At 42.7% G+C, this 12,319-nt stretch overlaps 1 protein-coding gene across 1 annotated transcript in view; it reads left to right on the top strand.

Annotated features, from left to right (window-relative positions):
* Positions 1–12,319, top strand: part of zfpm2a (zinc finger protein, FOG family member 2a) — a 122,716-nt gene that overhangs the window by 52,626 nt on the left and 57,771 nt on the right. The window contains exon 4 of the mRNA XM_053432048.1: positions 10,022–10,146. Within this exon, the coding sequence (XP_053288023.1) occupies positions 10,022–10,146 (125 nt within the window). The remainder of the gene's footprint in view (positions 1–10,021; positions 10,147–12,319) is intronic.

Here is a 12,319-nt window from a genome sequence, read left to right on the forward strand (position 1 = left end):
TTGGACGTGCATCATGGCAATTCTCCTTTCAGAAAAGGAAGGTTTTTATCTCGCTGCTCCAGTGGTTTATTCAAAGTTTTCTGACAAGTCTCACAAAACATGAATGACACTCAGATTGCTGATACTGATGATGAAAGTCCATCATCAGCCTCCCTGTAAGTTCTGGGCCTTGAGTGATGTAAAATTAAATTGCAATCCAAGTGCCATGTGCAAACATTGTCTGTCTTTTTCCAAATAATTTTATTTCCTAGGATAGGTTGATGAAGGCTTCTTTTTTACTGTATGGATCACCTGTGTGCAGAGAAAACACTGTGCCTCAACATCACACACATGGCACACTCACAAACTCACAAATGTGTGATTATAATGATGAAATACGCAACAAGAGATTAGACAAATTACTGTACTCCTTTGCTGCATCGCCTTGATGCAAATTCAGTCACTGATCCGCTATACTAAGAGGCTTTATGAAGGAGCTTCATGGTTGTTAGTTATATAATCTAAAATAGGGTAAAATGCAATCACTGTTCTTATCATCCGAGGGAGATGTCACTATATTCAGTTCTTGTTTTGTGTGGATACATGGGATGTACAGCACACTGAGAATTCCCTTAATAAGATAATTCACTCCCAGCCACTTTGTCTGCATTTCAGGCCAATTTGTGTCCATTTAGAATACTATCTTTTTACTGCGATTACTATTTTAACACAAGGAAGTCGAAAGAATTCTGAGGAAAATGAGAGCTGTTGCTAAATCTGAGGCTGAGTTAAAGCGCGGCTGCTGGTGGTGCTTCTGCCCCCGGGGACTTGACACCCATTGCGTCTTTCTTTAGCTCTCTGAATATGTTTGTTCTGCATCCCGCCTCCCAGGGGCTGTAGCTGCACACGTTTTTCTAAGAGGTATCATTGTAATTGGTTGAATTTTTGATGTGTGTATTCAACATTAACATGGAGACGCTCGTGCAGGCTGTGCTATAGGGGATATAATACTGGGTAAACTCTGGATTGCTCAACTGAAACTTACTTAATTTTTCTTTTGGCCTTTTTTTAAATAAAACAATACAAAGTGTGATTGGGTGACTTTGGTTTGTAGTTTTTTTTTTCATGCATGAATTTGCCAAGCTTTCTGTAAAATCTGGATGCAAGAGCTTCAGATAGTGCTTCGTTTCGTATGCATGACATTCGTTCAATTTTCTTTACATTCTTATTCGGCCATAAGAATGCACTCAGTCCCATCCAAACCACATCTCTCTCAAAACCCGAACCCCTACTCTCTCTTAGCCCTTTCTCTCTCTCTGTCTCGCACACACACACACACACACACAGTCACACACACAAACACACTCTCACACACACACGCATGTGTAGCCTTCACACTGATAGGTATTGATATCCGAACAGTGCCCCTGCATGTGAAGGCCTCCCATTGGAGATGAACAGCTGGGCCCAGCTTGGCCCGCTGGTCACGCCAATTCTACCTCCTTCTGCTTTTTTTTTTTTCCTGTTTAGATGTGGTGGGGGGAGGGTGGGGCCCACTTGTCAAGTGAATTAAAATACCAAATAATAGCAATAATAATGATAATAAAAAGTTAATAAAAAATGGCATGTACCTCCCTGATTGTGCGAGTGTTGTGGTATTCAATTATGCAATTTTCATTGGCATATTAATCATCTTTTCAACAAACAAGCCGCTGTTAATTAAAGCAAAGCATGGATAAAGACGTGTTGCCGGATCATCACTCCGTTTATCACCGTGCACAGACCCGCAGTTAAGTAAATTCAGGCTGTGAGATGAATTTCAATCGCCTCCCTGTTTCTTCCTCTGTGCTCTTGTATGTGTGTGTAGTTAACCATTTATTTATGCACATTGTGTTTGGAGGTGGGGTCGCTGACGTTTGATGTCACTGGGTATGGGAAATTGAAATCTAAATTTTTTTCTAAATGCCATCATGTAACCAGCAGCTGACAATGACTTAAACTGTTGAACATAAGTAGATCTCTTTATCACAAGGCAGGTTTTCAGTTTTTTATCCTCTTTTCCTTGCACAGATTTGAATGTAAACTTCTCATTGATTAAGACCAGTGTTCAGATGAATCAGACAAAATAGAACCTCCTCAGCCTCAGTATATGACATCTCTTTACATCAGGACACCTCTGCCCATTCTACTTCTTGCCGCCTCCGCGCCTTCCTCATTGGTGGGAGGGGATGGAGATTATTCAGGATCTGGTAAGATATGAGCTTCTCTCTAATCATAGCTCACTGCCTCTGCTGTCATTCAGTCACTAAATAGAAGTGGGGAAAATGGCTTGGTGATGGGGGCAGCCAGACAGTCATGCAAGCACTTGAGTGCTGCCGGCAGAAAAATAACTCGAGGCATCTGTAGACATGTCGCTTGTCCCTGTCCTTCATTGTGGAGCAACTTTATCAGCACAAACCGCTCACCCACTTGCAAAACTGTAGGGCCAGTCGCCTCTTAACTTAAACATAAGATCTTTGTGGTTTGAAGCACTCGGCTGCTCTGTGCCCAATGTGGATCTGAAAGGCAAACACGACTCCAGTGTTGCTGTCGCCCATCACAAAATCACACCTCATGGAAAACTTGTTTCTGCTGTGTTAGCTTGAATATAAATGCACTCAAACAGACTGTTGCACTGGAGGAAGAACCCCCCCCCCCCTTCTAAAGAAAAAAAGAGAGATGATGGAGAAAGAAAGAGAGAGGGAGGAAGAGCGAGAGAGGTAGAGGAGAGTGTGAGAGATGGAGATGGAGAAAAGGGAGGAGGAGGAGTGACAGAGGGAGAGAGGGGGAGAGAAAAGTCAAAAACCTCCACATAACAATGCCAGAGAAAAATCAGAACATTTTCCACCGAAAGATGGGCCATTTCCAAATCCTTGTGCCCTATCAGACAAATTAAAGTAAATCAAGCATGAAATGAAGCAGAAGAGCCCGGAGATAAGGCTCCTTTAAGTCGTTTACAGATTAGGACAGAGAGAGAGAGAGAGAGGGAGAGGGAGAGAGGTGCATCTGGTCTCTGGCAGTGAAGGAGGCTAGTTTCTCATTTCACAATAGCAGCCTGTGTATAGGATTACTCTCCCCTGTCACCGACATGAGGAGCAGTGGGGGAATAGATGTCCGCAAAAAATGTGTCTAAATATGTCCCCTCAGAAATGTTTCGGACCAAAAACCTCTCGTGTGTTGACCAGATGTGACATGTGATAAACAAACATGTTACACGCAGCGTTTGACCCCGGCGCATTGCACTGACTTGTTTGTTATTTCAGTCGCCTCTTCACCTTTTCATATGCTCAAGTGGCATCGTCACCACGAAGCTTAAGAATTCTAATGAATCGAGGATTGGCTGAGCTGCATCATGTGATTGTACGGCTGTCAACTCCTGTGTGTGTGTAAAGCATGCGTCAGATCATGTTTCAGGGGGGCGGCAGGGGGAGGCGGTGGTGGGGAGTTGTACAAATTATACCCTCAAAATGTGATTTTGTTTTAATGTTGCATCACTCTGTAAACATGCTTGTTTAATATGTACGTCGCACTTCTATTTTCTGTCTTACATCAACAGATTAATTGCTGTTTTATTTTAGTACTCGCAAATAATCAAAACATAATTATGGAGCTAGTTGCTCATGGAGGAACCAGAATTTACAGTGTGTTTACACACAGGCAGGCACATACACACTCATCTCATTCATGCATGCATGCAAATGCAAGCAGGAACCAAACAACACCCCTCCACCCTCACACACATGCTCACTTACGCACACACACACTCACACACACAGAGGCACCCACACATAGCAAGGGTGCGCTGCTCTTTGATGCCGCCCGTCAAGCTCGCTGGATTTTGTTTCACTCCTTCCGTGTATCTTTTCTGGGAGTGATGAGAGGTGGGCTCGGCTGCGGCTCTCTGCTCGCTCCCAGAGAGGAGAGAGCTGGCCCCCGTCACTGGGTAGCTGCTCTCCAAAGCCACGACCTTGACCTTCCCAGCCCAAGTCTTAGGTTTAGCTCCTTTATCGCAGTATCTCCAGGCATTTAAAAATACTCCTGAAACTCAATGATTTAACCCGCTTTTACGCTGTTCACATCAAAACTGGATGAAAAAAAAAGCTTAATCCATCTTATCTGTTGACTGTCAAACTGCTCCGGCTAAAACCTACTCACAAAAGACAACTAGGTCACCCAGGAAAAAACAGAATTCCCCGTTACCCAGGGGAAGTTGCAGTCTGGTAATTGACTTGGGAGGAGATTCAGGAGTACTTTAAAAATAGTCTCCTCCTGAATTAACAACAGAATATGAAGACTCAAAGGTAGCAATGTTAACTTGTGTTTCTTGCTAAAATCTTGTTTGTGTTGATATTTTATAGTGAAGTCCTAATTTTCTTATTGATAAATATATCACGGCATTGCTGTGTTTTAGTGGTGAGCTGAACAGACAGAACTGCACCCTGCTTCTGCAGCTTGCAGCACTTTGTCTCAGATACATGTATTCCCTCTGAACAAGCCATCAATTACTCATTCATCCTGACACACTCAGGTGCAGTAATGTCCTTTTATGGTTGTGAAATTTTAAAGAAAGGCATTTAAAGTAATCAGATTCCAGCAGGAGTGGTGTGTGTCCTCTAGATGTTGTCTGCGATACGGTGGTATCTCGGCTTGAGGACAGTCATTCTTTAAGTTTTGCTGTCTCTCTTTACATGCTATCAATAGAAATAGCAGTGCCTCCCTAAAGATGGATGTCTCAGAGATGGTTGTCAGCGGGCGTGCTGCTAACTTTGCCGGGCTCTTGATGGAATGGAGTGCTTGACAGCTGGTATATTTCAATTCATTCAGTGACACCAAACAACAGTCTGCTTGTTGATAATGTACTGCAGCACCAAGTTGTGTGTGAGTGTGTGTGTGTAATGTCGTATTCTAAACTTTCCCATTTCTTTATTATGGTCTGAGCATAATCATGGGTTATGTTTGGACCCTCAGTCCTTTTTCCAATGTCATTGCAGACAGAAAGAAAGAATGTGGAGGTGGTCACAGTCCTGTTACAGGGCTGGAATTAAGATTTTCCCTTTTTATTTTATTATTATAATTTTTAAGTTGTGGTTATCTCTCCCTGGAGGGATAGATGAAACGATGGACACCATTTTCATACCTGCCCATTAGGCTACAGCCAGCAGCCAGGTAGCTTCTTAGGTTTAAGACTGGAAACAGATGGAAACAGCTAGCCTCAAAATCCATCCACCAGCACCTCTAAAGCTCAATATTTCACATATAGTTTGTTTTGTTGGAGGAATCGAATATCAACTATCTCACCTGGGGTTGAAACCTGTGCATTTCTAGATGCATCTTTGAAAGTAATACTTATATGCATTGCTGGGTCTCTATACCACAAGGAGGTTGGAATCTTCCCTCAGAGGGTCCCCCCCAACAACCCCCCCCCCCCAACGACCCCCTGCACAGCCTGTGTGGAGTGTCACAGCTGAAATGCCCTAATCCCCTAGACTTGTTTAACTCTTTCCCCCCAAGCTGTCCATTGCCTGAAAACAAGCCTGATCTGAAGGGGTGAATCCTGCCACCGAATCACCCCTCCCTCCATCACCCCACACTGCCCCCACCTCATGTGGCCAAACTCATGTGGTTGCCTGGAGACTTGGACAATCAACTTTCTCCGCACTGTCTATGACCATGAGCACCCAGTCGAGCCGTGCTACGATGGGTCGAGGCGCAGGAGGTGGGTGAGGAGGTTGGAGGGGGAGGAGGGGAGGGGGAGGAGGAGAGGTGGTTCTTAGCTGTCTTAAAACAAGCGCCTTTCTCTGAGATGATATTGTGGGGTGTGGGTTATAAATGATGCATTTTGCTCACTGGGACCTGATAATAGCAGTTTGAGGAGGGGGAGAAGTTCATTGCTCTCTTATCAAAGCTCTATGACATTTCTCCTTCAGCTGGAAAATTCCATATCACATATCTATCTTTAAAGATGTGGCACCTTTTGTTGAACTGATACAGTGCATTCCATTTCACCCCATATGCCTCGCTCATAGTATATTAATTTATAGCCCATTTGCTGGCTCTATAACACGGCCTATCTGTGGAGATGACTGGGTTTCAGGAGGACATCATTGAACTGCCACACACAGGTTATTGAACTTTGAACAACACTCATTTATTTGCTTTGATTCAAAGGTACTGCTTGATATCAACAGGGATTGTCTGCTGTGTGAAGCTCCAGCATATTTTCCCACTTGTCTCTATTCCAGCATTCTTTGTTTCCTTTATCACGTGTCCTAACTGTTAATATACTTGTGATAAAAGGTGAAGTAAACCATAAGCCGGGCCAATAATCAGCGTGTGTTTTGGTGCAGCAGGCAATTTATTTTACTGGAAGTTGTCTAATTCATGGTGAAAATAGCTGGAGCACAGCCATTGCTTTAACAATTGTTAATCTGCAGCAGTGAGTTGATGATGTCATTTGTCATCTCTGACAATTAGCAGAGATCTTATTCTGGACAAGAAATTATATTAAGAGCATTAAGCCTTGCATTTCATGTGCATTAATAGAAACATTCTCAGTGAAAGATGAATGAATCTGAATAATCAAGGGAAAGAAATACATGTGACAGCCCTAAAATAACCAAAGTCTGTTTCAATTATTATACTGTATTATATAATTATTATATTAAATTATAAAAACTTATTTATATAAAAAATAAATACTTTTATCAAGTGCTATTTAGTGCACATCATTATATCTCTGTAAGGTGTGTTTATTTTATCATTTAATTTTGTAACTTGTAATTTGTTGTGAAATGTGCCACATACAACAAAGGTTGGGTGGGGTTATGATAAGGTAAAGACAATTTTTTTTTTAAATTTCCAGTAGAGATCTGCAGTTTTTTAAAAGATTGCAAACATGACCAACCTATGAGACCAAAGATCTAGAGAAATGTGTTTAACTTATGTACAAGAATCATCTAAATACAATTGTCCCGTTTAATGTATGGTGCAGCCTTAGCATGTAATCAGTGCAAACATCATTTAGTTTAAATGAAAAGCTTGAACAAGCTTATATAGAATATTTTGGTGTGATGTCAGACAATGTGGAATATGAAAAAATTTTCCAATCGAAACAGGACATATTAGGCAAAATCGCCTGCTAAGGAGATTGATGAAAAGTGTTTCACTCTACAATATATGTTTTTGTAAGTAGAAAGTGGTCCCCTCTTTCAGGGTCCCTCTCTGTCAATAGTCCATAGACCCACCTATTCTTGAAGTTATTTCAGGCTGGCACTGTGCCACGAAGAAACTCATTACCATTCAGTCGTATGCCACTGAATGGAGAGATGAGGATCCTCCGCACCATAACAGAAAAGAGAGACAGGAGACACATACGCACATTAAAAAGAGAAGGAAAAAAAACAAACAGATGCCAGCGTGGAGCATCTTGGGTGCTATCTGAGGAGGATCTCTCCACACAAAGGGACATTCTTTGGTCTGCCAAGTATCTGTGGAGTGCAGGAACAGACCCTAGAGTCTAGCGACAGATGATGATCTTATCGAGGGAGGGGTGTGGGGGTGGTGATTGGGAGGGGGGTGTAAAGGGTGAAGGTGGTGGAGAGTTAGGATTCACAGGAGGGGGTAGGAGCTCTCACGCCACATCATGCGCTCATGTTTTGCCAAGTGTGTGGCATTTGAGAACTGGATGAGGAGAAGAACGCTGGTGCTGGCTTTGTTAAATCTCCTTATTGCCCACCAGGAGCTTTCCACCAGGTTGTGTTTGTTGTTTGCAGCCTGACGGGTTAAACTCCACGACTTCTGTCTTTACCCTACGTTCATGTGATGAGTGCAGGTAATACGAATTTGGATTTTAGACTTTGTAAAGATTTGAATTCACAATGGCTTCATGATAATGGTCACTAGTCCGGAAAAGAATAGAAAAGCATCTGTATGTTTAGTCGAACCTGTTAGTGTTCATACGGAGAGGATACAGACAGTCTACGAGGGGATGTCATTATTCATCCACGGGTGTTTTTGTGGAGATCTTCCACCAGGATCAGCAACAGATGTGACAATCCATCTGTGAGCCAAGGTCCTCAGGCAACATTTGGTGTGAGATGCACACAACTGGCACCTAGACATGGTGGACCACAAACTGCACAAATTGAATCCCCCCCCCCCCCCCCCCCCCCCCCCGCTTCTTCTCGCACCTACACTAGCCGTTACCCCCCTTTTTACTCAAAGCATCCCACCCCCCAAAAAAGAGAAAGAAATGGGGAGAGGAATCAAAATTGTTGGCTGGGGACGACTGTAGCTGTGTGTGTCAAGCGGGGCTAAACAGGAACTTGCATCCAAGCGGTTAAAGGCCGTGGGTCTTATCTGAGGACAAACAGAATGCGTCAAGCGGTGGCTGTTGCTCTCAGTGATGACGACCAGCTGTGCACCAATGTTTAATTATTTCTCTGTAATGAGCTTACCCACCTTCCACTGCAGCACCGGGGAAGACAGCATGCAACAGCAGGAACATGGAGAGAGGACTCAGAGCAGGGGAAAAGAGAAGCTGCCCCAACTCTCTTGTTTGTGGGTCTATTCCAAAAATAATCGTGCATTTTCTCAGCAGTATTACCAAAAATCTGTCTCATTGGTTTTTTTCTAAGAAATTTGTATCGAACTGAAGCAAAAGGCAATCTAGTGAATTTTATTATGGGTGACATTTACCTTTTTATTGTTCTCACTGATGAGTATATGATCAGCAAGGCATAATTTGTCGCAGGAAATAACACAGGGTCGATGTTTATGCATGGGAAGGATCACATAAGCGCACATTTCCATACGAGCACAACAGACGGACAGAACAGCGTGCTGAAGATACACGGCTGATATTTACAGAGTAGAGCGGGGCTGAATAGGTCATTATACCACATAGGCGTCAGAAAGTTCAGTGATCACTTCATCCCATTCAGCTTGAACCGAGTGCCCTGAGTACCTATTAGCCACCGGTCAACAAATAGGTTAAAAAGATGCAATGTTAACAACTCGTGTAGAGTTTGTTTGAATCAGAATACATTATAACTATAAGCCTGGGTATGTGCTGTAAAATATAGCCGGCTGTTGTGTGTCAAACCAATGAGCGTGTTTTGTAGCAGACCCTGATCTCTGACCTCAATGATTCAACTGAATGATTGAGACGGTCACATTTAATAAAGAGTCTTAGACATTGTTCAGAACTTATGAAAATGCTCTTTGTCTGATTTGGTTGAACTTTGTGCATCCAGAAGTGTTTCTAAATAGACCTTGTACTTAGTGATGTCTTAATCATCAACAGCAAGACCTCTTAGTGTCATCAAGGCAACCACTTGGAAATATATAGGTGAGAGCTGCTTCCTTTCCTCACTTACCTTCTGTGACATAAACAGACACAGGCACACACTCACTCACACACACACACACACACACACACTCAAACTCATAAACAAGAAAACAGCCTTCTCCATAAACTATGTCATAGCCTGCCATGGGGTTTATCATAACTATTTGATTAATCACCATCCTGAACAAGTGCAGTGAATCTCTGCGATATGATAGCAGGGGTTGTCAGGGAGGTGAGCAGCAGAAGAACTAACAGCACCATCCGGTCTCACTGTTAATTAGATGGAGCTCTGCACAGCACTAACAAGGGCCCCACCTTCCTGGAACAGCAGGAATACGCTTCTCCTCTTAGTAGCAGCGGGCCTGCACTGTCTCACAGAGATTATCTCAACACAAGACACCTTTCAAGTAAGGTTAGCGCGCCGTGTGTCTGAGCAACCACATCAGATGGATGCTCACTTGATTTGCTTATCCACTCTGAAACTGCTCAGCTTTAACCTTCACTGTTTACTGCAGGGGTTTTGTTAGTAATGTCATCGCACATGGAGGTTTGAGAGGACAGGACAATGAGTGAACGTCACTGAGATTTGATGTGGAGCTTGCTTGCTACACAAAACACTATGGCTGACTGCTTTGGGTTCCCTTGTGTTTCTAGGAGAGTTGGATGGCTTCCATAAAGATGGCGAGCGTCGGATCCACACCCGGCAGCAGCTCCCAGTGGGGACCACATGGGGACCCTTCGAGGGAAAGATCGAGATGAACACTGACAGCCCTGCAATGGTATGTCCTGGTTTTGGCCAACTATGCAATGAAATACATAAGTATAATATGAAACATATTAAAGTATAATATACTTTAATATGAAGACGTTCCAGCATGTGATCCCATCAGTTAAAAGTCTGGTGGCCAAATCTTGTATAGTCTGTACATAGCTGGTCACAGCAGGTAAAAAGAACATTGTAATAATCACGACGTGATCAAAAGAAGATATGAATGACTGTCGCAGTGTTTTTAAAACTGAGCATTTGTCAAATATTAGGTCCAAAAGCAAAACTGAGCTGGAGTTGGACATTTAAAATGCGATAAATGATAAATCAACCTTTTTTATGCTTTATATTTCATATTCTTAAACACCAATCAATGATCTGGGACTAATGAATTAATACATTATTTATCAACCATTATTATTAGTTACAGCTTCTTACCATTATATGCAGTATGCCTCATTAAAAATTGTTTGTTGCTTCATACTAAAAGCTGTTCCCGAACTGTCAGGATCATTAAAACCTGAAGTGAAATGAATTTATTTGGTCAAACTTTGTCTTAGCAGCCATGGCAATGTGATTACTAGTCCTACGTGTGAAGCCTGTATTAATGGTAATTCCTGTGACATTCAAAGCTGTTGAGGTGACTCTTCTGGGATCTCACTGGCCTCCAATAAAATCCTTTGAAGTGCATCTATTTTAACCATTTTATCTGCATATTCTATGACAAAACACTTTAATTGGTGGATTTTGAGCTCAAAGCAGGCTTCAACTGAATGCTCGTTCTTTCTTCATGCTCCATTATTTTTGATGTGCACGCAGCCGCTTCCTATCTCTTGTTTCAAGGGTCCCAGCAGAGGCTCGTGTTGACCTGCTGCTCTGTTGGAGTGACAACTCCTCCAAGGTTTTGATACTCCATTCTGCATTTGGATTAATTAAGTTAATTCCTATTAAATTTGTGACGAGACCCATTCATCCTGTTAAGAAACATAAGGACAAGTCAATGAGGACTTTGGTCTCAAATGCCCTCACCCCCATTTTCCCAGATTCCTTAAACACAAAACTTTATTAAATCATTTCAGAGCGCTTTTGACTGTTTTCTAAGCTCCCCTCGTGGTTTTGAAGTCATCAGTGGCTTTAAATAACTCAGGCCGCTTTATAGCCATGAAATGTGGCTTCTCTCAGGGTAAAGCCAGTTATCCTTGGGCGGAAAAGTGATTTGACAGAGCAACACCTCAAGTTGCCTTCCAAAGTAACACACTCACTGTATTTCCCCAGCAATCTCTGCATGATTTTCCCTGAAAGGCATCCAGGACTAACCTTCAGCTGTCCCTCAAGTGACCCTCACACTTACCAAGTGATGCCATTTAAACATCTTTTTGAATTGCTTGTTGCTTTGGTGTTCTTTTATTTTTCGGTAGATTCTAACTTTACAAATTGTTCACACTCCCCATTGAGCTACATGCATATACTGGTGTTGCTCTTGGCAAGAGTGATAAGTTCTTAACTAAGTGCCCTCTGAGGAATTCGTTGCTACTTTCCTCAGGTTTTCTTTTTTCTTGAAGTGAGCAGGTGCTGGTCATCACCTGTAATAGGCTGTGGAGGGGTTATAGAATATGCCGAACCTCCTTCGCAATTAAAAGCAGAGGGAGAAGCTCTGGCATATTGCTTAAGGATCTCATGTGTGTCTATTCTCATGGGGGCACTTTCAATGCTTTGCTTCTTGCCCTCCTCCTCTCCCAAGTTTCATCTCTCAAATGGGGCACTGCCTGTTAGCAGCTTCTCACTATCGCTCATTAAGGGCCAGGTCAATTCAACTGGCATGTGTTGTTACTGAGCCTCCTTTCTTGGTTCAGTGCAAGTTTTTACACAGTGTTAGTTGTTTCTTGAATACTGGGTGTGCCAGAATCAGTCAATTTTTGTGTTTTTGCACATCCATAGGGAATCATCTCATTCACAGTTGAACAGGTTTATTTCTTTATTTTTCTTTCTTTTCGAGACATTGAGCTGTTGCCTTGTTAAACATGCAGCCGTTGACAACATCCCTAATATCTCAGTTATTTCAGTGGGAGGCGAGGGAGTTGTGCCGATCTTCAAACACAGATACATCAAGACAGGAACAAACTTGAATGCCTCACCTGGAGATGGAAAGGGGGGGGGGGGGGGGGTTTGAAATAACAAATGTGAGA

Source organism: Pleuronectes platessa, chromosome 10, assembly GCF_947347685.1.
Source record: "Pleuronectes platessa chromosome 10, fPlePla1.1, whole genome shotgun sequence".
In the NCBI taxonomy this organism is placed as follows: Eukaryota; Metazoa; Chordata; class Actinopteri; order Pleuronectiformes; family Pleuronectidae; genus Pleuronectes; species Pleuronectes platessa.